This window comes from Salvelinus fontinalis, chromosome 37 (genome assembly GCF_029448725.1).
Source record: "Salvelinus fontinalis isolate EN_2023a chromosome 37, ASM2944872v1, whole genome shotgun sequence".
In the NCBI taxonomy this organism is placed as follows: Eukaryota; Metazoa; Chordata; class Actinopteri; order Salmoniformes; family Salmonidae; genus Salvelinus; species Salvelinus fontinalis.
In genome coordinates, this window is record NC_074701.1 from 32,053,532 (window position 1) to 32,080,621 (window position 27,090).

General features: G+C 43.7%; 1 protein-coding gene across 1 annotated transcript; it reads left to right on the forward strand.

Annotated features, from left to right (window-relative positions):
* The first annotated feature begins 219 nt into the window (after positions 1–219).
* LOC129836532 (polyunsaturated fatty acid 5-lipoxygenase-like) lies at positions 220–27,081 on the forward strand. The gene is made up of 14 exons (XM_055902842.1): positions 220–462; positions 5,003–5,201; positions 5,500–5,581; positions 5,835–5,957; positions 12,106–12,212; positions 12,576–12,748; positions 12,979–13,125; positions 16,024–16,227; positions 16,369–16,455; positions 17,476–17,654; positions 18,625–18,746; positions 19,501–19,601; positions 26,328–26,498; positions 26,666–27,081. The coding sequence occupies exons 1-14, from the start codon at positions 313–315 to the stop codon at positions 26,843–26,845; spliced, it is 2,025 nt and encodes a 674-aa protein (XP_055758817.1). The 5' UTR covers positions 220–312; the 3' UTR covers positions 26,846–27,081.
* Positions 27,082–27,090: the final 9 nt, after the last annotated feature.

The following is a 27,090-nucleotide window of genomic DNA, read 5'->3' on the forward strand; positions in this document are numbered from 1 at the left end:
GTTTAAATGCTTTTACATTGCATGTGTGGTGTCAGTACATTAGTGGATGTTTATGAGAGAGAGAGAGAGAGAGAGAGAGAGAGAGAGAGAGAGAGAGAGAGAGAGAGAGAGAGAGAGAGAGAGAGAGAGAGAGAGAGAGAGAGCGAGAGAGAGAGAGGAAGGTCTACGTATATTCATGAGCAAAAAGGGGAACTTTAATTTGGTCCAGACTCTCTCAAAGTGAACAACCAACACACTTGTAGTAGGTGATCATATCTGCCTGCAGAGTTAACCAGTGGATATCTCCTGTCTATCCTGTGTGTGATTACCACCATGCCATCCTATACAGTGACGGTGGCTACAGGGAGCCAGTGGTTTGCAGGGACTGATGACTACATATACATCACCCTGGTAGGAACAGAGGGCTGCAGTGAGAGGACTTTACTGGACAAACCACTCTACAATGACTTTGAGAGAGGGGCGGTGAGTTGAGTTACAGTGGCTTGTGTGGTTAGGGTTTTGTCTGTCGTGCTCACTATCCAGAGTTCGTGTTAGAGTGAGATTGAAGGTTTCAGTGTGTGCATTACTTGAAAGACAGAGTTGACCTTGTTAATGACAATCATTGGAAATATTGTACCTTCATCAGACTTGAGACTGGAGATTTACTCAGTAGAAAGCTTCCTCTGGTATTTGTCCTGAAGACTAAACTTCAAAAGAAAGGAATTGATTGTGCTCTTTAGAATGACTGGTTACTAGTTGTGTAGACAAATACATACACTATATATTCAAAAGTATGTGGACACCCCTTCAAATTAGTGGATTCGGCTATTTCAACCACACCCATTGCTGACAGGTGTATAAATTCGAGCACACAGCCATGCAATTTCCATAGACAAACATTGGCAGTAGATTGGCCTTACTGAAGAGCTCAGTGACTTTCAACGTGGCACCATCATAGGATACCACCTTTCCAACAAGTCTTTTCGTCAAATTTGTGCCCGTGGAAACATTCTCTGGAGTGATGAATCTCGTGGATGCCATGAGAACCCTACCTGCCCCAATGCACAGTGCCAACTGTAAAGTTTGGTGGAGGAGGAATAATGGTCTGGGGCTTTTTGTCATGCTTCGGGCTAGGCCCTTTAGTTCCAGTGAAGGGAAATCTTAACTCTACAGCATACAATGATATTCTATACAATTCTGTGCTTCCAACGTTGTGGCAACAGTTTGGGGAAGGCCCTTTCCTGTTTCAGTATGACAATGCCCCCATGCGCAATTCACGGCTCATACAGAAATGGTTTGTAGTGGACCTCCCGATTGGCGCAGAGCTGTAAGCCACTGCATCATAGTGCTTGAGGCGTCACTACCGGGTTCGATCCCAGTCTGTGTCACAGCTGGCCGTGACCGGGAAACCCATGAGGTGGCGCACAATTGGCCCAGCGTCGACCGGGCTAGGGGAAGATTTGGCCTCCGGGATTTCCTTGTCTTATTGTGCTCTAGCAACACCTTGTGGCAGGCCGGGCGCCTGCCATCTGGATGGTGTTTCCTCCGACACGTTGGTGCTTCTGGGTTAAGCAAGCAGTGTGTCAAGAAGCAGTGCGGCTTGGCAGCGTCGTGTTTCGGGGGACGCATGGCTCTCAACCTTTGCCTTTGCAGCGATGGGACAAGACTGTAACTACCAATTGGGTAAAAGTACAAAAAATGTGTTTGTTGAGATCGGTGTGGAAGCACTAGACTGGCCTACACAGAGCCCTGATCTCAACCCCATCAAACACTTTTTGGATGAATTGGAACGCCTACTGCGAGCCAGGCCTAATCGCCCAACATCAGTGCCCAACCTCACTAATGCTCTTGTGGGTAAATGGAAGCAGGTCCCCGTAGTTCCAACATCTAGTGGAAAGCCTTCCCAGAAGAGTGGAGGCTGTTATAGCAGCAAAGGGGGGGATCAACTCCATATTAATGCCCATGATTTTGGAAAGAGATGTTTGACGTCCTGGTGTCCACATACTTTTGGTCATGTAGTGCATGTGTTGGATCACAAAACATCTACCTCTGGAAGCCCTCACAAGGCCCCTGTCGGGGAAAATTCACTGAAATCAATGTACATTAACAGTAACATTTGACATGCCATTTGGACATACTTATATTTATATATCATTCCATGTCATTTCTATCAGTATTGTAGTGTAACCAGGCATTGCAAAGTGCATTTTGCACCATACCTGGAGCAATGCTAATAACTGGTCCCCTTACCAATAAAAAAGATATACTGTATATATATATATATACAGTTGATGTCGGAAGTTTACATACACCTTAGCCAAATACATTTAAACTGAGTTTTTCACAATTTCTGACATTTAATCCTAGTAACAATTCCCTGTCTTAGGTCAGTTAGGATCACCACTTTATTTTAAGAATGTGAAATGTCAGAATAATAGTAGAGAGAATAATTTATTTCAGCTTTTATTTCTTTCATCAAATTCTCAGTGGTTCAGAAGTTTAGCATTGACTTTAAATTGTTTAACTTGGGTCAATGTTTCGGGTTGCCTTCCACAAGCTTCCCACAATAAGCTGGTGTAACTGAGTCAGGTTTGTAGGCCTCCTTGCTCGCACACGCCTTTTCAGTTCTGACCAAAAATGTTCTATGGGATTGAGGTCAGGGCTCTGTGATGGCCACTCCAATACCTTGACTTTGTTGTCCTTAAGCCGTTTTGCCACAACTTTGGAAGTATGCTTGGGGTCATTGTCCATTTGGAAGACCCATTTGCGACCAATCTTTAACTTCCTGACTGATGTCTTGAGATGTTGCTTCAATATATCCACAATATATCCTCTATCATGATACCATCTATTTTGTGAAGTGCACCAGTCCCTCCTGCAGCAAAGCACCCCCACAACATGATGCTGCCATCCCCGTGCTTCACGGTTGGGATGGTGTTCTTCGGCTTGCAAGCCTCCCCATTTTTCCTCCAAACATAACGATGGTCATTATGGCCAAACAGTTCTATTTATGTTTCATCAGACGAGGACATTTCTCCAAAAAGTACGATCTTTGTCCCCATGTGCAGTTGCAAACCGTAGTCTGTCTTTTTCATGGCGGTTTCGGAGCAGTGGTTTCTTCCTTGCTGAGCGGCCTTTCAGGTTATGTCGATATAGGACTCGTTTTACTATGAATATAGATACTTTTGTACCTGTTTCCTCCAGCATCTCCACAAGGTCCTTTGCTGTTGTTCTGGGATTGATTTGCACTTTTCGCACCAAAGTACGTTCATCTCTAGGAGACAGAACGCGTCTCCTTCCTGAGCGGTATGACGGCTGCGTGGTCCCATGGTGTTTATGCTGCATACTATAGTTTGTACAGATGAACGTGGTATGTTTGGAAATTGCTCCCAAGGATGACCCAGACTTGTGGAGGTCAACTATTTTTTTTCTGATGTCTTGGCTGATTTCTTTTGATTTTCCCGTAATGCCAAGCAAAGAGGCACTGGGTTTGAAGGTAGGCCTTGAAATACATCCACAGGTACACCTCCAATTGACTCAAATTATGTCAATTAGCTTATCAGAAGCTTCTAAAGCCATGACATACTTTTCTGGAATTTTCCAAGCTGTTTAAAGGCACAGTCAACTTACTGTATGTAAACTTCTAACCCACTGGAATTGTGATACAGTGAATTATAAGTGAAATAATCTGTCTGTAAGCAATTGTTGGAAAAATTACTTGTGTCATGCACAAAGTAGATGTCCTAACCGACTTGCCAAATCTATAGTTTGTTAACAAGAAATATGTGGAGTGGTTGAAAAAATAGTTTTAATGACTCCAACCTAAGTGAATGTAAACTTCCGACAACTGTTTATACTCAAGGACATTCTAGACAATTCTGTGCTTCCAACTTTGTGGCAACAGTACGGGGAAGGCCCTTTCCTGTTTCAGCATATTTTTTTTTATTTGACTGTTCCCCAGTGTAGGATCTGCCACAGATCTGTTGCAGGATCAAGCCCAGCCCTGTAAGAACATCTGTCATCAGGTTCACACTGCAAGCTGAGAAAAGAGGAACCAGTCAGTCAGTCAGTGAGGTTACACATAAACTTGATGAGCTCTATTCTCTTCAATAAATTGTGCCTGAAATTGTGTTCCAATATGAGTCAAGGGGAGTAATCCATAGAGATGAAGTAAAGAGACTTTACTGTGATTCGTTCCATTGACACAGTGCTATTTACCTGGTTGTCACCTGGAAATACAATGGATTGGATTATATAATGCATTTTTTAAGGCGCTCAAATCTCTTTACATTGATTGTCCTGTAGAAACTTGCCTTTACCACTACACAGTACAGTACTAGATAAAAGGATTACGCTCCGGTGCAGAGTGAGTCCTGGAGGCGCCATCACCACCATCGCTGTTACTGTGTATGAGGGTGGTCTAACGGAATCAGATTACTACTTTCAATTCTCTGCTCTTTCACTCTAATGAAGCAAAATAACAACATAAGGCCTATTGACAAATGTCTTCTACAGCCAATAGCTTATGAGTGACCTGCTCGTGACCTCATGGCCCATGAACACCACATTGAAGTTCAATAAAAAGCTTCCCTATCTGATCAAAATTGTCAACTCATTCTCGCATTAAAAGCTTCACCAGTGTCTGAGTCTTGTTCCCTAGATGCAGTTGTACTCTTTAGTTCAGATGCGTCGGCTGTATACTTCTTCTATTGCACTAACTATCAGTGACTCATGAGCTCGTATCAACCTCATGCTGTCTCTTTCTGACTGTTGTATCTGGACCCCAGAAAGAGTACCTGGTGCAAAATGAACAGCTATGGGGATCCCAACAAACACAATAAACCTTGTTCAGTGTAAGTCATTCATTGAAAAAAATTGCTTTCCGTAACAGTGACAACCTGGTAATGACTATTGTCCGTCCTCAGGTTAGGCTGAATCTGGGTCCGGGAATTAGCCCATTATGTTTACTCTACACAGGATGAGAGCAAGCTCAATCGCTCTAAACCTGGTTGTCCGTCCTCAGGTGGACTCGTATGATGTGACGGTGGGGGAGAACCTGGGAGAGATGGTGCTAGTGAAGATAGAGAAGAATAAGTACTGGGTTCATGATGACTGGTACTGTAAGTACATCACAGTGAAGACTCCCTCTGGAGACTACGTAGAGTACCCCTGCTTCCACTGGCTGGTGGACGACAAGGAGGTGGTCCTTAGGGATGGCAGAGGTACCTGTGTGTCTGTCGGTCGGTCACATCTGTCTGTCTGCCGGTCTGTCTGTCGGTTTGTCTCTCTCTTTGTCAGTCTGTCTGTCTATCGGTCTGTCGGTCTGTCTCTCTTTGTCTGTCTATCAGTGTGTTAGTCTGTCTCTTTGTCTGTCTCTCGGTTTGTCTGTCTGTCGGTTTGTCTGTCTGTCTGTCTGTCTGTCTGTCTGTCTGTCTGTCAATAAACTGTCTCCTCTCCTTATGTTAAGGAACACAAGTCAATCCAGAAACATCTTCATTACGGGTTTTCACTTTTTTTAAGCACGGTTGCCAAAGGACGACAAGACCAGGCTGGAGAAGCAGCACCGACGTAAAGAGCTGGAGAGCAGACGGAAAACCTACAGGCAAGAGCTGGGTTTATGGTGTAGCACACATCTACATCACAATTGTAACATACTGATAATATACCAAGATGCGTTAATCAAATACATGTATTCAATGTAATGAACTAGTCAATGTTTTCTAGTTTCCAATGCACTGACTTTATAAAGTGTAGCCTAACAGTAAAAGATCTGCGCACAGTGTTACGTAGTGTAGTCCTAATTCAGTAGTGCTGCTGAACCTGCTAGTGATTCTGTGATGTCCTGCTGTGTATAGATGGAGTGAGTGGCAGCCTGGGTTTCCTATGAGTATAGATGCCAACACACACAAGGAGCTTCCCAGAGACATCCAGTTTGACAGCGAGAAAGGAGTGGACTTCATTCTTAACTACAGTAAGGCGTAAGTACTGCATCCATACTAAACTCTGTAACCATTGTCCTATCATTACAGGGTTACAGGTTCAACCCCTGCTACCACTGTTTCCCCTCATAAATGTTTCCCCTCATCACTGTTTCTCCTCATCACTTGTACACTCATCACTTTTACACTCATCACTGTTTCGCCTCATCACTTTTACACTCATCACTTTTACACTCATCACTGTTTCCCCTCATCACTTTTACACTCATCACTTTTACACTCATCACTGTTTCCCCTCATCACTTTTACACTCATCACTTTTACACTCATCACTGTTTCCCCCTCATCACTTTTACACTCATCACTGTTTCCCCCTCATCACTTTTACACTCATCACTTTACTGTTCTTTATTTTACTCTTATTATTATCTATCCTGATGCCTGGTCACTTTACCCTGCCTTCATGTACATGTCTACTCAAATACCTTATTATTATCTATCCTGATGCCTAGTCACTTTATCCTGCCTTCATGTACATGTCTACTCAAATACCTTATTATTATCTATCCTGATGCCTAGTCACTTTACTCTGCCTACATGTGTATATCTACCTCAAATACCTTATTATTATCTATCCTGATGCCTAGTCACTTTATCCTGCCTTCATGTACATGTCTACTCAAATACCTTATTATTATCTATCCTGATGCCTAGTCACTTTACTCTGCCTACATGTGTATATCTACCTCAAATACATTATTATTATCTATCCTGATGCCTAGTCACTTTAACCTGCCTTCTTGTACATGTCTACTCAAATACCTTATTATTATCTATCCTGATGCCTAGTCACTTTACCCTGCCTTCATGTACATGTCTACCTCAAATACTTCTTACCTCTGCACATTGATCTGGTACTGATACGTCCTGTTTATAGCTCCACATTGATCTGGTACTGGTACTCCCTGTTTATAGCTCCACATTGATTTGGTACTGGTACTCCCTGTATATAGCTCCACATTGATCTGGTACTGGTACTTCCTGTATATAGCTCCACATTGATCTGGTACTGGTACTCCCTGTATATATCTCCACATTGATCTGGTACTGGTACTCCCTGTATATAGCTCCACATTGATCTGGTACTGGTACTCCCTGTATATAGCTCCATTCTTGTGTATTTTATTTGATTCCTCTTGTGTTACTATTTTATAAAATGTTTTAACTGCATTGTTGGGAAGGGCTCGTAAAGCAAGCATTTCATGGTAAAGTCTACACCAGTTGAAATTACATTTCAAAAACTTACAGTAGGCCTCTTTCCAATGTGGAGATTTACACTCGGTTTAATTTGTACTCTATACAGTGCTAAACCTTCATGAGGTCTCTTTCCAATGTGGAGATTTATACTCGGTTCAATTTGTACTCTCTACAGTGCTAAACCTACAGTAGACCTAGTCTTTCCAATGTGGAAATTTACACTGGGTTTAATTTGTACTCTCTACAGTGCTAAACCTACAGGCCTCTTTCCAATGTGGAGATTTACACTTGGTTTAATTTGTACTCTCTACAGTGCAGGCCTCTTTCCAATGTGGAGATTTACACTTGGTTTAATTTGTACTCTCTACAGTGCAGGCCTCTTTCCAATGTGGAGATTTACACATGGTTTCATTTGTACTCTCTACAGTGCTAAACCTACAGCAGGCCTCTTTCCAAAGTGGAGATGTCCACGTAGAAGACCCATGCTTGTCATAATAGGGAATTTTCTGTTTTTTAGGGGCAGTATTTTTTTATTGCATTGACACTTATGCTCTAAATGTCAGGTTGTCCAGGATAGTGAGGTCATCTAGTGAGGTGTTCCTCAGAATGTTTTTTTTAATGTTCTCAAAGGGACTTCTTGGTTTGAATAAAGGCTAAATGGGAAACAGAAATCCACTGTTGGCTCAGTAGGTGGGTTGTGAGTAGTATGTAAATGTGACTAAAAGGTAACCTGTTTAAAAGCTCTGTATGAAAGCCTGTGGAACAGGAGAGTTAATGTATGAGTAACCATGGAAATTTGCATGTATCCTACACATCACCAGACCTAATCACAAACACATATTGTTTCAATTTTTTTATTCATTTTTTATTTCATCTTTATTTAACCAGGTAGGCTAGTTGAGAACAAGTTCTCATTTACAACTGCGACTTGGCCAAGATAAAGCAAAGCAGTGCGACACAAACAGCAACACAGAGTTACACATGGAATAAACAAGCGTAGTCAATAACACAATAAAAAAAAAGAAAGTCTATATACAGTTTGTGCAAATGGAGTAAGAAGGTAAGGCAATAAATAGACCATAGTAGCGGAGTAATTACAATTTAGCAAATGAACACTGGAGTGATAGATGAGCAGATGATGATGTGCAAGTAGAAATACTGATCTGCAAAAGAGCAGAAAAGTAAATAAAAACAATATGGGGATGAGGTAGGTAGATTGGGTGGGCTATTTACAGATCCGCTATGTACAGCTGCAGCGATCGGTTAGCTGCTCAGATAGCTGATGTTTAAAGTTAGTGAGGGAAATATAAGTCTCCAGCTTCAGTGATTTTTGCAATTCATTTCAGTCATTGGCAGCAGAGAACTGGAAGGAAAGTCGGCGAAAGAGGTGTTGGCTTTGGGGATGACCAGTGAAATATACCTGCTGGAGCACGTGCTACGGGTGGGTGTTGTTATCGTGACCAGTGAGCTGAGATAAGGCGGACCTTTACCTAGCATAGACTTATAGATGACCTGGAGCCAGTGGGTCTGGCGACGAATATGTAGCGAGGGCCAGCTGACTAGAGCATACAGGTCGCGGTGGTGGGTGGTATAAGGGGCTTTGGTAACAAAACGGATGGCACTGTGATAGACTTCCTCCAGTTTATTTTGTAAATTACATCGCTGAAGTTGAGGATCGGTAGGATAGTCAGTTTTACGAGGGTATGTTTGGCGGCGTGAGTGAAGGAGGCTTTGTTGCGAAATAGGAAGCAGATTTTGGATTTAATTTTGGATTGGAGATGTTTAATATGAGTCTGGAAGGAGAGTTTACAGTCTAGCCAGACACCTAGGTATTTGTAGTTGTCCACATATTCTAAGTCAGAACCGTCCAGAGTAGTGATGCTAGTCGGGCGGGTGGGTGCGGGTAGCGAGCGGTTGAAAAGCATGCATTTGGTTTTACTAGCGTTTAAGAGCAGTTGGAGGCCACGGAAGGAGTGTTGTAAGGCATTGAAGCTCGTTTGGAGGTTAGTTAACACAGTGTCCAAAGAAGGGCCAGATTTATTCAGAATGGTGTCGTCTGCGTAGAGGTGGATCAGGGAATCACCCGCAGCAAGAGCGATATCGTTGATATATACAGAGAAAACAGTCGGCCCGAGAATCGATCGCTGTGGTACCCCCATAGAGACTGCCAGAGGTCCAGACAACAGGCCCTCCGATTTGACACACTGAACTCTGTCTGAGAAGTAGTTGGTGAACCAGGCGAGGCAATCATTTGAGAAACCAAGGCTGTTGAGTCTGCCAATAAGAATGTGGTGATTGACAGAGTCGAAAGCCTTGGCCAGGTCGATGAAGATGGCTGCACAGTACTGTCTTTTATCGATGCGGACCTCGATATCGTTTAGGACCTTGAGCGTGGATGAGGTGCACCCATGACCACCTTGGAAACCGGATTGCACAGCGGAGAAGGTACGGTGGGATTCGAAATGGTCAGTGATCTGTTTATTAACTTGGCTTTCGAAGACTTTAGAAAGGCAGGGCAGGATGGACATAGATCTATAACAGTTTGGGTCCAGAGTGTCACCCCCTTTGAAGAGGGGGATGACCGCGGCATCTTTTCAATCTTTAGAGATCTCAGACGATACGAAAGAGAGGTTGAACAGACTGGTAATAGGGGTTGCAACAATGACAGCTGATAATTTTAGAAAGAGAGGGTCCTGATTGTCTAATCCAGCTGATTTGTACGGGTCCAGGTTTTGCAGCTCTTTCAGAACATCTGGTATCTGGATTTGGGTGAAGGAGAAGCGGGGAGGCTCGGGCAAGTAGCTGTGGGGGGTGCGGAGCTTTTGGCCGGGGTTGGGGTAGCCAGGAGGAAAGCATGGCCAGCCGTAGAGAAATGCTTATTGAAATTCTCGATTATTGTGGATTTATCGGTGGTGACAGTGTTACCTAGCCTCAGTGCAGTGGGCAGCTTGGAGGAGGTGCTCTTATTATCCATGGACTTTACAGTGTCCCAAAACCTTTTGGAGTTAGAGCTACAGGATGCAAATTTCTGTTTGAAAAAGCTAGTTTTTGCTTTCCTGACTAACTGCGTGTACTGATTCCTGACTTCTCTGAAAAAATGAGACAAATACTTTGTTTCAAACCTATCAGCTTACTGTATGCTTTTAATCTACATTACGAAATTAGGAAATAAGGTGAATATGGGTGATGATTAGGTTCAACTTTCCGTTGATTGCTTAGGAGGGATAGCAAACCTTGGAAACGGGTTGTCTGTCTTTGCTCTGTAGTTCCTCTGTAGCTCAGTTGGTAGAGCAGGGTGCTTATAATGCCAGGATAGTGGGTTCGATTCCCGGGATCACCCATATGTAAAATGTAAACATGCATGATTGTAAGTCGCTTTGGATAAAAGCGTCTGCTAAATGGCTTATACACTCAGTGTACAAAACATTAATGACAGCTCCTCATTTCATACCATTCACCTGGTCAGTTGATGATCCTTTAGTCATGTCACTTAAATCCACTTCAATCAGTGTAGATAATGGGGAGGAGACAGGTTACATGTAAATAATGATTTTCAAGCCTTGAGACATGTATTGTGTTTTCAAGCCTTGAGACATGGATTGTGTATGCGTGCCATTCAGAGGGTGAACAGCCAAGACAAACGATTTAAGTGCCTTTGAACGGGGTATGGTAGTAGGTGCCAGGCACACTGGTTTGTGTCAGGAACTGCAACACTACTGGGTTTTTCACGCTCAAAGTTTCCTGTGTGTATCAAGAATGGTCCAGCACCCATTGGAGTCAACATGGGCCAGCATCCCTATGGAACGCTTTCGACACCTTATAGTCCATGCTCCAACGAATTTGGGGGGGGGTGCAACTCAATATTAGGAAAGTGTTCTTAATGTTTGGTCTACTCAAAGGCGTGATGAGGAACTAGAGGAAGTGGCTGGTGTTAGCATGCCGTTTATTTATAGTCCTGAGAAGTGTTGGTGTCATCATGACTAACTGTGTTGCTGTGGCTTGTTTGAACAACGGAATTATTTGTGCAGCTGATTTATTTGTGCAGATGAATTATTTGTGCAGCTGAATTATTTGTGCAGATGAATTATTTGTGCAGCTGAATTTGCTTATCTGCAGAGAGCACAGGGTACAAAGGACTACATGCAGTACGTTGTGCTATTAAGACATTGCACAATGCTTGATGTAGCTTTACCAGACTGGTGATGGGTAGGATTACATTCAAAGCATGATGACTGACCTACATTGATAGTACCAATGTACCAATAACTAGTAAACATTACTCACCAGGAGGTGAGTAGCAGCATTCTCGGTATCCCAAATGTTGTTGCCAAAGTACTGCACACATATGTGCCCGAATCATAACAAGGAAGGGAAGCGGTAACTCTATCCATACATTAATCCCTAACAACCAACGCTGCTAACGTTCTAATAGAAGGTGGATAAGTGTGTAAAGAATGTGTACATACATCATCAACTCCTCAATTGTCTTGTTTGTTGATCACATTGACATTGGAAGAAAATAACTCAACATAAATCTTAGCTTCGCTTGACCATCCTGATCTCCCGAGATGACATTTTGTTTCTCTACATGGTATCGCAGAGGTCAGTCAGGAGGGTGGATCAGGAGTCATAAATCTCCTGCAGCTAGATGATGTTGTCCTTTCCTCCCCAGGATAGAGAACCTGTGTGTGAACCAGTTGTCCTTTCCTCCCCAGGATAGAGAACCTGTGTGTGAACCAGTTGTCCTTTCCTCCCCAGGATAGAGAACCTGTGTGTGAACCAGTTGTCCTTTCCTCCCCAGGATAGAGAACCTGTGTGTGAACCAGTTGTCCTTTCCTCCCCAGGATAGAGAACCTGTGTGTGAACCAGTTGTCCTTTCCTCCCCAGGATAGAGAACCTGTGTGTGAACCAGTTGTCCTTTCCTCCCCAGGATAGAGAACCTGTGTGTGAACCAGTTCATGCACATGTTCCAGTCCTCCTGGAATGACTTTGCTGACTTTGAGCGGATCTTCGTCAGGATCAAAAACACCATCTCAGGTGTGTGGTCTCTGTTTTCTCCATAGAATGTGGTCACTGTTTTCTCCATAGGGTCCCCTTATGTAAGACCGGCACTATACTAGCTGTTTCTGCAATCATACTTCTCCTCTCCTCTCCTCCTCCACTCTCCTTCTCTCTTCTCCTCTCCTCCTCTCCTCCTCTCCTCTTCTCCTCTATTCTCCTCTCCTTTTCTCCCCCTCCCCTCCCCTCCCCTCCCCTCTCCTCTCCTCTCCTCTCCTCTCCTCTCCTCTCCTCTCCTCTCCTCTCCTCTCCTCTCCTCTCCTCTCCTCTCCTCTCCTCTCATCTCCTCTCCTCTCCTCTCCTCTCCTCTCCTCTCCTCTCCTCACCCTATTCCTATCCTAGAGTATGTGATGGAGCACTGGAAAGAGGACTTTATGTTTGGATACCAGTACCTGAACGGCTGTAACCCAGTGATGATTCAGAAGTGCACCAAGCTGCCAGAGAAGTTCCCCGTTACACACAACATGGTGGCAGACTGTCTGGAGAGAGAGATGACTCTGGAGGAGGAGATCAAGGTAGAGACTGAACCCATAGAGATCTTATTCAATTATTCTAATTCCTAATTCTTGACATGTCACATGTCACCTGCACGCAGTTGTGCAAGCATATACACATGCATGCACACATCACATCCACTCACTGTACCTGTGACAGATTGTACACACAAAAAGACATGGCATTCAGAAAGACAGACTCGGAGGATAATTCTAAGACATTCACCCCTTGTATTACGTGTTGTTTGCAGGCTGGTAACATCTACCTAGCAGACTATGAGTTGATGGAAGACATCAGTCCCAACAGTACAGACCCCTGTACTCTACAGTACCTGGCTGCTCCCATCTGTCTGCTGTACAACAACAGCCAGAGCAAGATCCTGCCTCTGGCCATACAGGTAGGCTACTCTGTGTGCTTAGAAAAACACTAGGGAGCCGTTGGCTAGTGTTAACCCTAGCCATTAGCCAAATAGCTCAGCTGAACAACTGTTTGTGTCGTAATAGTGTAAAGTTTAAGTCCTTTTGTCAATTGTTATAAGGGTCGTTCCACAAAATAAGTGGCTTTTGCATCCCTTTGATATCTTAAGTAGAAACTGTGCACAAATATTGCATAAAAATGTATAAAAAAGTAAATAAAGGCTTGCTAAAGTGTCCCTCTGTCAACCCTTTATCACTTCTAGGAAGATTTTAACCAACTTAATCCCAAAAGTTATCAAAGTTTCACCATCATTGTAAAGCCCTAGTTATTTTGTTGCTTTGATAGTCATTTCTGAAGATTATTAGATATTTAATGTGAATAGTGATTGGCTTGGGGGTAGGAGCTGTTTAGAAGCATCTTGGTCCTAGACTTGGCGCTCCGGTGCCGCTTGCCGTGTGGTAGCAGAGAGAACAGTCTATGACTTGGGTGACTGGAGTCTTTGACAATTTTTAGGGCCTTCCTCTGACACCGCCTGGTATAGAGGTCCTGGATGACAGGAAGCTTGGGCCCGGTGATTTACTGGGCCATACGCCCGGTGATGTACTGGGCCATACGCATGCGCACTACCCTCTGTACCAGGCAGTGATGCAACCCGTCAGGATGTTCTCGATGGTGCAGCTGTAAAACCGTTTGAGGATCTGAGGACCCATGCCAAATCTTTTCAGTCTCTTGAGGGGGAATAGGTTTTGTCGTGCCCTCTTCATGATTGTCCTGGTGTGCTTGATCCATGTTAGTTTGGTGGTGATGTGGACGCCAAGGAACTTGAAGCTTTCAACCTGCTCCACTACAGCTTCGTCGATGAGAATGGGGGTGTGCTCGGTCCTCCTTTTCCTGTAGTCCACAATCATCTCCTTTGTCTTAACCAGGTTGAGGGATAGGTTTTTGTCCTTGCACCACATGATCAGGTCTCATTGTTGTCGGTGATCAGGTCTACCACTGTTGTGTCATCTGGAAACTTAATGATGGTGTTGGAGTTGTGCCTGGCTGTGCAGTCATGAGTGAACAGGGAGTACAGGAGGTGACTGAGCACGCACCCCTGAGGGGACCCTGTGTTGAGGATCAGCGCGGTGGATGTGTTGTTACCTACCCTTACCACCTGGGGGCAGCCCGTCACGAAGTACAGGATCCAGTTGCAGAGGGAGGTGTTTAGTCCCAGGGTCCTTAGTTTGTTGATGAGCTTTGAGGGCACTATGATATTGAATGTTGAGCTGTAGTCAATGAATAGCATTCTCACATAGGTGTTCCTTTTGTCCAGGTGGGAAGGGGCAGTGTGGAGTGCAACAGAGATTGCGTCATCTGTGGATCTGTTAGGACGGTATGCAAATTGGAGTGGATCTAGGGTTTCTGGGATAATGGTGTTGATGTGAGCCATGACCAGCCTTTCAAAGCACTTAATGGCTACAGACGTGAGTGCTACAGGTCGGTAGTCATTTAGGCAGGTTACCTAAGTGTAGTGTTCTTGGGCACAGGGACTATTGTGGTCTGCTTAAAACATGTTGGTATTGCAGACTCGGACAGGGAGAGCACACGTCCTGGTAATCCGTCTGGCCCTGCGACCTTGTGAATGTTGACCTGTTTAAAGGTCTACCCACATTGGCTGTGGAGAGCGTGATCACACAGTGGTCCGGAAAAGCTGGTGCTCTCATGCATGTTTCAGTGTTACTTGCCTCGAAACGAGCATAGAAGTAGTTTAGCTCGTCTGGTACACTCGTATCACAGGGCAGCTCGCGGCTGTGCTTCCCTTTGTAGTCTGTAATAGTTTGCAAGCTCTGCCACATTCGACGAGCGTCGGAGCCGGTGTAGTACGATTCAATCTTAGTCCTGTATTGACGCTTGCCTGTTTGATGGATCGTCGGAGGGCATAGCGGGATTTCTTATAAGCTTCTGGGTTAGAGTCCCACTCCTTGAAAGCGGCAGCTCTAGCCTTTAGCTCAGTGCGGATGTTGCCTGTAATCCATGGCTTCTGTTTGGGGTATGTACATACGGTCACTGTGAGGACGACGCCATCGATGCACTTATTGATGAAGTCAATGACTGGTGTGGTGCACTCCTCAATGCCATAGGAAGAGTCCCGGAACATATTCCAGTCTGTGCTAGCAAAACAGTAAAAAAAATAAAAAATCTGCTTCATCTGACCACTTTTTATTGAGCGAGTCACTGGTGATTCCTGCTTATATTTTTGCTTGTAAGCAGGAATCAGGAGGATAGAATTATGGTCAGATTTGTCAAATGGAGGGCGAGGGAGAGTTTTGTATACATCTCTGTGTGTGGAGTAAAGGTGATCTAGAGTTTTGTATGTGTCTCTGTGTGTGGAATAAAGGTGATCTAGAGTTTTGTATGTGTCTCTGTGTGTGGAATAAAGGTGATCTAGAGTTTTGTATGTGTCTCTGTGTGTGGAATAAAGGTGATCTAGAGTTTTGTATGTGTCTCTGTGTGTGGAGTAAAGGTGATCTAGAGCTTTGTATGTGTCTGGGTGTGTGGAATAAAGATGATCTAGAGTTTTCTTTCCCTCTGGTTGCACATTTAACATGCTGATGCTTTTTGTTTTTACCTCTTGAGATGGGAAAACGTGTTTTTTATCAAGTTGAACATGTGCTCTTTATGACAGAATGTTAAAATAAGTCAGAAGTTCGTTACACTTCTCGAAAGGCACCGAATTGATGGAACGACCCATAAGCTCACATCACATGTTTCTTCACCATCTAGTAAAACATACTTCTCCTCTCCTCCTGCCATGTTCTTCCTCTCTCTCTTCCTCCCCTTCATCCTCCCCCTCCTCATTCTCCCTCTCTTCCTCCTCCTCCTTTCTGTCTCCTAGCTGGGTCAGACTCCAGGCAAGGACAACCCTATCTTCCTACCCAGTGATGGTCAGTATGACTGGATGCTAGCTAAGATCTGGGTCCGCTCCTCTGACTTCCACATCCACCAGACAGTCACACACCTTCTGAGGACTCACCTGGTCTCGGAGGTGTTTGGAGTGGCCATGTTCAGACAGCTTCCTGCTGTACACCCTGCATATAAGGTACACCAACTACACGTCAGTCTGTGCTTGAGTTTTGTTCCTGCTAATGTGACTGAATAGTTGATTCATTGATAGGTTAGTTATATATTTACTGATTGATTGATCGACTGGTTGACTGACTGATGGTCTGTCCTACTCTAGTTGCTCCTTCCTCACATTCGTTTCACCATCGCCATCAACACCAAGGCCAGAGAGCAACTCATCTGTGAGTTTGGCATCTTCGATAAGGTGAGAACGAGTGTGTGTTTGAGAGTGAGAGCGAGAGAGACAGAGACATAGACAGATTCAGTTAATGTGTCTGTCTCTCCTCATGCCAACAGTACAGTTAATGTGTCTGTCTCTCCCCAGATCAACAGTGCTGTTTATGTGTCAGTCTCTCCTCAGGCCAACGGTACAGTTAATGTGTCTGTCTCTCCCCAGACCAACGGTACAGTTAATGTGTCTGTCTCTCCTCAGGCCAACGGTACAGTTAATGTGTCCGTCTCTCCTCAGGCCAACGGTACAGTTAATGTGTCCGTCTCTCCTCAGGCCAACGGTACAGTTAATGTGTCTGTCTCTCCCCAGGCCAACAGTACAGTTAATGTGTCTGTCTCTCCCCAGGCCAACGGTACAGTTAATGTGTCTGTCTCTCCTCAGGCCAACAGTACAGTTAATGTGTCTGTCTCTCCTCAGGCCAACGGTACAGTTAATGTGTCTGTCTCTCCCCAGACCAACGGTACAGTTAATGTGTCTGTCTCTCCTCAGGCCAACGGTACAGTTAATGTGTCTGTCTCTCCTCAGGCCAACGGTACAGTTAATGTGTCTGTCTCTCCTCAGGCCAACGGTACAGTTAATGTGTCTGTCTCTCCTCAGGCCAACAGTACAGTTAATGTGTCCGTCTCTCCTCAGGCCAACGGTACAGTTAATGTGTCTGTTTCTCCTCAGGCCAACGGTACAGTTAATGTGTCCGTCTCTCCTCAGGCCAACGGTACAGTTAATGTGTCTGTCTCTCCTCAGGCCAACGGTACAGTTAATGTGTCTGTCTCTCCCCAGATCAACAGTACAGTTAATGTGTCTGTCTCTCCTCAGGCCAACGGTACAGTTAATGTGTCCGTCTCTCCTCAGGCCAACGGTACAGTTAATGTGTCTGTCTCTCCTCATGCCAACAGTACAGTTAATGTGTCTGTCTCTCCCCAGACCAACAGTACAGTTAATGTGTCTGTCTCTCCTCAGGCCAACGGTACAGTTAATGTGTCCGTCTCTCCTCAGGCCAACGGTACAGGAGGTGGAGGTCATGTTGAGATGATCCAGAAGGCCATGAGGTTACTGACCTTCAGATCTCTGTGTTTCCCTGATGCCATTAAGGCGCGCGGGGTGGACAGCCCTGAGGACCTACCCTACTACTACTACAGAGATGACGGGAACAGGGTCTGGGATGCCACCAAGAGGTCAGAGGTCATAGGGGTGTGTGTGTGTGTGGGGGGGGGGGGGGGGGGACCAGACCAATCACCAGGAAGAGATGCAAGGCGGTGGCTAACCCTCACCCTAGCTTCATGTCCACACACTGGCTCAACCCTCACCCATCTTCATGTCCACATCATTGATCAACCCTCACCCTAAACCTAGCTTCATGTCCACATCATTGATCAACCCTCACCCTAAACCTGGCTTCATGTCCACATCATTGATCAGCCCTCACCCTAAACCTAGCTTCATGTCCACATCATTGATCAACCCTCACCCTAAACCTGGCTTCATGTCCACATCATTGATCAACCCTCACCCTAAACCTAGCTTCATGTCCACATCATTGATCAACCCTCACCCTAAACCTGGCTTCATGTCCACATCATTGATCAACCCTCACCCTAAACCTAGCTTCATGTCCACATCATTGATCAACCCTCACCCTAAACCTGGCTTCATGTCCACATCATTGATCAGCCTTCACCCTAAACCTAGCTTCATGTCGACATCATTGATCAGCCTTCACCCTAAACCTAGCTTCATGTCCACATCATTGATCAGCCTTCACCCTAAACCTAGCTTCATGTCCACATCATTGATCAGCCTTCACCCTAAACCTGGCTTCATGTCCACATCATTGATCAGCCTTCACCCTAAACCTAGCTTCATGTCCACATCATTGATCAGCCCTCACCCTAAACCTAGCTTCATGTCCACATCATTGATCAGCCCTCACCCTAAACCTAGCTTCATGTCCACATCATTGATCAGCCCTCACCCTAAACCTAGCTTCATGTCCACATAATTGATCAACCCTCACCCTAAACCTAGCTTCATGTCCACATCATTGATCAACTCTCACCCTAAACCTAGCTTCATGTCCACATCATTGATCAGCCCTCACCCTAGCTATTATTCTAACCCTAAGCCTACATTTACTTTTGACCCTAGTTTTGTGTGGGACGTGGTGTGTATCTACTACGACAGTGACAACACAGTACAGAAGGATGAGGAGATCCAGGCGTTCGTTAAAGATGTCTGCAGCTTTGGGATGCAGGACCTTGATTGCTGTGGTGGGTACAAACACATAATAACCAACAAACACTACAATGGCATAGCTTGCTTTAAAATATTTGAGTTATCTGCAATACAAATACATACTTCTTATTTCTCTGGATTGTGTTGAAAGACGTAACTGACCACACAGTAACATTATCGATATTTAGCTATGCAGACACCATTGTATACAGACATGTACTTAACTTTTGAGTTGGCCAATAGCCTATCTGTCAGGGACTGGTTAGTGGCTCACTGATGGAACAAGTGTCAAAATAAACATCCTGTGTTGCGCCCAAAAACTTGTTAAACATCCTGTGTTGCGCCTTTTACTTAACTTGGCATTAAGCAAGGGCTGACCACTGCACTTTATGGCTCCCGAGTGGCGCAGCGGTCTAAAGCACTGTATCTCAGTGTTTGAGGCATCACTACAGACCCTGGTTCGAATCCAGGCTGTATCACAACCGGCCGTGATTGGGAGTCCCATAGGGCGGCGCACAATTGGCCCAGTGTCGTGGGTAGGCTGTCATTGTAAATAAGAATTTGTTCTTAACTGACTTGCCTAGTTAAATAAAGTTTAAATTAAAAATAAATAAGTAAAATGACAAGGAGTCATTCAATATCACTATTTTCAATATTTTTTTTATATTTAACTCTGCATTGTTGGAAAAAGACCCGTAAGTAAGCATTTCACTGTTGGTATTCACCTTTTGTTTATGAAGCATGTGACAAATAACATTAGATTGGATTATATGGAAACTTTTTCTGCAGAGTTTCCCAAATCCCTGAAGACACGTGAGGATCTCACAGAGTACCTGACTGTAATCATCTTCACTGCCTCTGCTCACCATGCTGCTGTCAACTTCGGACAGGTAACATTTAGGGCTAGATTCAATCAGATTGACATCTGCATAGCGTTGTTTTGGCGGTCTGACTGTAGGTCTGCTAAATTACTAAAATGTTGATGTAAAAAATGGTGTTGGAGGTGGAACAGCATTAGAGCTGTGAAATCTACAAGAGGCTCACTGCGTTACCTTATCAAGGACAGTGCCGTTGGATGCAGTGAAACCACACTTGAATATAATTCCATGCAGCTGCGTTAAAAGTGTATGCAACCACGTTACAAATTCAAACACTCAAATTAGATTGATAGGCATAAATCCCCCCATCCAAATTAACATGAAAACATGCATTAGCTTAATAATGATGTCTAACATTGATAGAGGTTACAATTTCTAGTGAAGGTTTTTGAACTTCTAACGCAGTAGGGATCATAAGGGAGTGGTTTGTAACTTCTAACGCAGCAGGAATCATAAGGGAGTGGTTTGTAACTTCTAACGCAGTAGGGATCATAAGGAAGTGGTTTGTAACTTCTAACCCAGTAGGAATCATAAGGGAGTGGTTTGTAACTTCTAACGCAGTAGGAATCATAAGGAAGTGGTTTGTAACTTCTAACCCAGTAGGAATCATAAGGAAGTGGTTTGTAACTTCTAACGCAGTAGGGATCATAAGGGAGTGGTTTGTAACTTCTAACCCAGTAGGAATCATAAGGGAGGGGTTTGTAACTTCTAACGCAGTAGGAATCATAAGGAAGTGGTTTGTAACTTCTAACGCAGTAGGGTTAATAAGGAAGTGGTTTGTAACTTCTAACGCAGTAGGGATCATAAGGAAGTGGTTTGTAACTTCTAACCCAGTAGGAATCATAAGGGAGTGGTTTGTAACTTCTAACCCAGTAGGAATCATAAGGGAGTGGTTTGTAACTTCTAACGCAGTAGGAATCATAAGGAAGTGGTTTGTAACTTCTAACGCAGTAGGGATCATAAGGAAGTGGTTTGTAACTTCTAACCCAGTAGGAATCATAAGGGAGTGGTTTGTAACTTCTAATGCAGTAGGAATCATAAGGGAGTGGTTTGTAACTTCTAACCCAGTAGGAATCATAAGGGAGTGGTTTGTAACTTCTAACCCAGTAGGAATCATAACGGAGTGGTTTGTAACTTCTAACGCAGTAGGAATCATAAGGAAGTGGTTTGTAACTTCTAACGCAGTAGGGTTAATAAGGAAGTGGTTTGTAACTTCTAACGCAGTAGGGATCATAAGGAAGTGGTTTGTAACTTCTAACGCAGTAGGGATCATAAGGGAGTGGTTTGTAACTTCTAACGCAGTAGGGATCATAAGGAAGTGGTTTGTAACTTCTAACCCAGTAGGGTTAATAAGGAAGTGGTTTGTAACTTCTACCCCAGTAGGAATCATAAGGGAGTGGTTTGTAACTTCTAACGCAGTAGGAATCATAAGGAAGTGGTTTGTAACTTCTAACCCAGTAGGAATCATAAGGGGGTGGTTTGTAACTTCTAACGCAGTAGGAATCATAAGGAAGTGGTTTGTAACCTCTAACGCAGTAGGGATCATAAGGAAGTGGTTTGTAACTTCTAACCCATTAGGGATCATAAGGAAGTGGTTTGTAACTTCTAACGCAGTAGGGTTAATAAGGAAGTGGTTTGTAACTTCTAACGCAGTAGGGATCATAAGGAAGTGGTTTGTAACTTCTAACGCAGTAGGAATCATAAGGAAGTGGTTTGTAACTTCTAACGCAGTAGGGTTAATAAGGAAGTGGTTTGTAACTTCTAACGCAGTAGGGATCATAAGGAAGTGGTTTGTAACTTCTAACGCAGTAGGAATCATAAGGGAGGGGTTTGTAACTTCTAACCCAGTAGGGATCATAAGGGAGTGGTTTGTAACTTCTAACCCAGTAGGAATCATAAGGGAGTGGTTTGTAACTTCTAACGCAGTAGGGATCATAAGGAAGTGGTTTGTAACTTCTAACCCAGTAGGAATCATAAGGGAGTGGTTTGTAACTTCTAACCCAGTAGGGATCATAAGGGAGTGGTTTGTAACTTCTAACCCAGTAGGAATCATAAGGGAGTGGTTTGTAACTTCTAACGCAGTAGGGATCATAAGGAAGTGGTTTGTAACTTCTAACGCAGTAGGGATCATAAGGAAGTGGTTTGTAACTTCTAACCCAGTAGGGATCATAAGGAAGTGGTTTGTAACTTCTAACCCAGTAGGAATCATAAGGAAGTGGTTTGTAACTTCTAACACAGTAGGAATCATAAGGGAGTGGTTTGTAACTTCCAACCCAGTAGGAATCATAAGGGAGTGGTTTGTAACTGCTAACGCAGTAGGAATCATAAGGAAGTGGTTTGTAACTTCTAACGCAGTAGGGTTAATAAGGAAGTGGTTTGTAACTTCTAACGCAGTAGGGATCATAAGGAAGTGGTTTGTAACTTCTAACGCAGTAGGGATCATAAGGAAGTGGTTTGTAACTTCTAACCCAGTAGGGATCATAAGGAAGTGGTTTGTAACTTCTAACGCAGTAGGAATCATAAGGGAGTGGTTTGTAACTTCTAATGCAGTAGGGATCATAAGGAATTGGTTTGTAACTTCTAACGCAGTAGGGATCATGAGGAAGTTGTATGTAACTTCTAACCCAGTAGGGATCATAAGGAAGTGGTTTGTAACTTCTAACGCAGTAGGAATCATAAGGGAGTGGTTTGTAACTTCTAACCCAGTAGGGATCATAAGGAAGTGGTTTGTAACTTCTAACACAGTAGGGATCATAAGGAAGTGGTATGTAATTTCTAACCCAGTAGGGATCATAAGGAAGTGGTTTGTAACTTCTAACGCAGTAGGAATCATAAGGGAGTGGTTTGTAACTTCTAACCCAGTAGGGATCATAAGGAGGTGATATGTAACTTCTAACGCAGTAGGGATCATAAGGAAGTGGTTTGTAACTTCTAACGCAGTAGGGATCATAAGGAAGTGGTTTGTAACTTCTAACCCAGTAGGAATCATAAGGGAGGGGTTTGTAACTTCTAACGCAGTAGGAATCATAAGGAAGTGGTTTGTAACTTCTAACGCAGTAGGGTTAATAAGGAAGTGGTTTGTAACTTCTAACGCAGTAGGGATCATAAGGAAGTGGTTTGTAACTTCTAACGCAGTAGGGATCATAAGGAAGTGGTTTGTAACTTCTAACCCAGTAGGAATCATAAGGGAGTGGTTTGTAACTTCTAACCCAGTAGGAATCATAAGGGAGTGGTTTGTAACTTCTAACGCAGTAGGGATCATAAGGAAGTGGTTTGTAACTTCTAACGCAGTAGGGATCATAAGGAAGTGGTTTGTAACTTCTAACCCAGTAGGAATCATAAGGGAGTGGTTTGTAACTTCTAACGCAGTAGGATTCATAAGGGAGTGGTTTGTGACTTCTAACGCAGTAGGGATCATAAGGAAGTGGTTTGTAACTTCTAACCCAGTAGGAATCATAAGGGAGTGGTTTGTAACTTCTAACGCAGTAGGAATCATAAGGGAGTGGTTTGTAACTTCTAACCCAGTAGGAATCATAAGGGAGTGGTTTGTAACTTCTAACCCAGTAGGAATCATAAGGGAGTGGTTTGTAACTGCTAACGCAGTAGGAATCATAAGGAAGTGGTTTGTAACTTCTAACGCAGTAGGGTTAATAAGGAAGTGGTTTGTAACTTCTAACGCAGTAGGGATCATAAGGAAGTGGTTTGTAACTTCTAACGCAGTAGGGATCATAAGGAAGTGGTTTGTAACTTCTAACCCAGTAGGAATCATAAGGGAGTGGTTTGTAACTTCTAACCCAGTAGGGATCATAAGGAAGTGGTTTGTAACTTCTAACCCAGTAGGGATCATAAGGGAGTGGTTTGTAACTTCTAATGCAGTAGGGATCATAAGGAATTGGTTTGTAACTTCTAACGCAGTAGGGATCATGAGGAAGTTGTATGTAACTTCTAACCCAGTAGGGATCATAAGGAAGTGGTTTGTAACTTCTAACGCAGTAGGAATCATAAGGGAGTGGTTTGTAACTTCTAACCCAGTAGGGATCATAAGGAAGTGGTTTGTAACTTCTAACACAGCAGGAATCATAAGGAAGTGGTTTGTAATTTCTAAGACAGTAGGGATCATAAGGAAGTGGTTTGTAACTTCTAACGCAGTAGGAATCATAAGGGAGTGGTTTGTAACTTCTAACCCAGTAGGAATCATAAGGAGGTGATATGTAACTTCTAACGCAGTAGGAATCATAAGGGAGTGGTTTGTAACTTCTAACCCAGTAGGAATCATAAGGAAGTGGTTTGTAACCTCTAACGCAGTAGGAATCATAAGGGAGTCGTTTGTAAATTCTAACGCAGTAGGAATCATAAGGGAGTGGTTTGTAACTTCTAACGCAGTAGGGACATAAGGAAGTGGTTTGTAACTTCTAACCCAGTAGGGATCATAAGGAAGTGGTTTGTAACTTCTAACCCAGTAGGGATCATAAGGGAGTGGTTTGTAACTTCTAACGCAGTAGGGATCATAAGGAAGTGGTTTGTAACTTCTAACGCAGTAGGAATCATAAGGGAGTGGTTTGTAACTTCTAACGCAGTAGGGATCATAAGGAAGTGGTTTGTAACTTCTAACCCAGTAGGAATCATAAGGGAGTGGTTTGTAACTTCTAACCCAGTAGGAATCATAAGGGAGTGGTTTGTAACTTCTAACGCAGTAGGGATCATAAGGAAGTGGTTTGTAACTGCTAACGCAGTAGGGATCATAAGGAAGTGGTTTGTAACTTCTAACCCAGTAGGAATCATAAGGGAGTGGTTTGTAACTTCTAACGCAGTAGGATTCATAAGGGAGTGGTTTGTGACTTCTAACGCAGTAGGGATCATAAGGAAGTGGTTTGTAACTTCTAACCCAGTAGGAATCATAAGGGAGTGGTTTGTAACTTCTAACGCAGTAGGAATCATAAGGGAGTGGTTTGTAACTTCTAACCCAGTAGGAATCATAAGGGAGTGGTTTGTAACTTCTAACCCAGTAGGAATCATAAGGGAGTGGTTTGTAACTGCTAACGCAGTAGGAATCATAAGGAAGTGGTTTGTAACTTCTAACGCAGTAGGGTTAATAAGGAAGTGGTTTGTAACTTCTAACGCAGTAGGGATCATAAGGAAGTGGTTTGTAACTTCTAACGCAGTAGGGATCATAAGGAAGTGGTTTGTAACTTCTAACCCAGTAGGAATCATAAGGGAGTGGTTTGTAACTTCTAACCCAGTAGGGATCATAAGGAAGTGGTTTGTAACTTCTAACCCAGTAGGGATCATAAGGGAGTGGTTTGTAACTTCTAATGCAGTAGGGATCATAAGGAATTGGTTTGTAACTTCTAACGCAGTAGGGATCATGAGGAAGTTGTATGTAACTTCTAACCCAGTAGGGATCATAAGGAAGTGGTTTGTAACTTCTAACGCAGTAGGAATCATAAGGGAGTGGTTTGTAACTTCTAACCCAGTAGGGATCATAAGGAAGTGGTTTGTAACTTCTAACACAGCAGGAATCATAAGGAAGTGGTTTGTAATTTCTAAGACAGTAGGGATCATAAGGAAGTGGTTTGTAACTTCTAACGCAGTAGGAATCATAAGGGAGTGGTTTGTAACTTCTAACCCAGTAGGAATCATAAGGAGGTGATATGTAACTTCTAACGCAGTAGGAATCATAAGGGAGTGGTTTGTAACTTCTAACCCAGTAGGAATCATAAGGAAGTGGTTTGTAACCTCTAACGCAGTAGGAATCATAAGGGAGTCGTTTGTAAATTCTAACGCAGTAGGAATCATAAGGGAGTGGTTTGTAACTTCTAACGCAGTAGGGACATAAGGAAGTGGTTTGTAACTTCTAACCCAGTAGGGATCATAAGGAAGTGGTTTGTAACTTCTAACCCAGTAGGGATCATAAGGGAGTGGTTTGTAACTTCTAACGCAGTAGGGATCATAAGGAAGTGGTTTGTAACTTCTAACGCAGTAGGAATCATAAGGGAGTGGTTTATAACTTCTAACGCAGTAGGAATCATAAGGAAGTGGTTTGTAACTTCTAACGCAGTAGGGATCATAAGGAAGTGGTTTGTAACTTCTAACGCAGTAGGAATCATAAGGGAGTGGTTTATAACTTCTAACGCAGTAGGAATCATAAGGGAGTGGTTTGTAACTTCTAACCCAGTAGGGATCATAAGGAAGTGGTTTGTAACTTCTAACCCAGTAGGGATCATAAGGAAGTGGTTTGTAACTTCTAACGCAGTAGGGATCATAAGGAAGTGGTATGTAACTTCTAACCCAGTAGGGATCATAAGGAAGTGGTTTGTAACTTCTAACCCAGTAGGAATCATAAGGGAGTGGTTTGTAACTTCTAACGCAGTAGGAATCATAAGGGAGTGGTTTGTAACTTCTAACCCAGTAGGGATCATAAGGAAGTGGTTTGTAACGTCTAACCCAGTAGGAATCATAAGGAAGTGGTTTGTAACCTCTAACGGTAGGCTATTTGGTCAGGTAGGCTTTGGACAATTTGTCCACATTATACAACAGGTGGGTCTAATACTGAATGCTGATTGGTTAAAACCGCATTCCAGACGGTATCTATTCCACAAATTACCACCTGCTACATCTATGATGTTAAAACGATTATTTACTCTGTTCCATCTGACTGCACAATCCACTGTGTCACCATACGAGAGCACCACCTAGCTTCCCTTAGATGTTAATGTCTGCCTACTCTGTGTATTTCAGTATGACTGGTGCTCGTGGATCCCCAACTCGCCCCCCACCATGCGGAAGCCCCCTCCCACACAGAAGGGGGTGGTAGATGTGAAGTTCATCATCGAGAGTCTCCCTGACCGCGGCCGGTCCTGCTGGCACCTAGGGGCTGTCTGGGCCCTTAGTCAGTTCCAGGAGAATGAAGTAAACACACAACACACACACATGCACATAACACACGCATGCACACACACACACGTTTGTCTGCTTTTATTCTGAATGTTAAAGAAAGCCCTCCAACCTCTGTGTCTCTCTCTCTCTCTCTCTCTCTCTCGCCTTTCTTACCCCCCCCCCCCACCCCCACCCCCCAGCTGTTCCTGGGGATGTACCCAGATGAGCATTTCATAGAGAAGCCTGTGAAGGAGGCCATGGAATCGTTCAGGAAGAGACTGGCAGAGATCAGCAGTGTCATCAAGATCCGCAACGAAGGCAAGAAACTACCCTACTACTACTTCTCTCCTGACCGCATCCCTAACAGTGTGGCTGTCTGAGAGAGGGTGAGAGGAGGGTGAGAGGAAGGATGAGAGCGAGGGAGTGATGGAGGGAGATATTGTGAACAGTGATTTATGGTGTTGTTTCTTACATACAGTGCTGTATGTATATTGTGCTATGATAAGCACATACCCGCTGATGCAATTCAACTTTTTTTGCCAGCAATTTTTACAAACAGAAAGTGAATCATCATTGTTGTACAATTCAAATGTCAAATAAAAATTATCAAAATGTGCTTTTCTAT

Bases quoted from the DNA above. Each gene is read 5' to 3' on its own strand.
- LOC129836532 (XM_055902842.1), top strand. From the start codon at position 313: ATGCCATCCTATACAGTGACGGTGGCTACAGGGAGCCAGTGGTTTGCA. The intron at 12,213-12,575 runs GTGTGTGGTCTC...TTCCTATCCTAG, and splicing joins GATCAAAAACACCATCTCAG to AGTATGTGATGGAGCACTGG. The intron at 16,456-17,475 runs GTGAGAACGAGT...GTCTCTCCTCAG, and splicing joins AGTTTGGCATCTTCGATAAG to GCCAACGGTACAGGAGGTGG.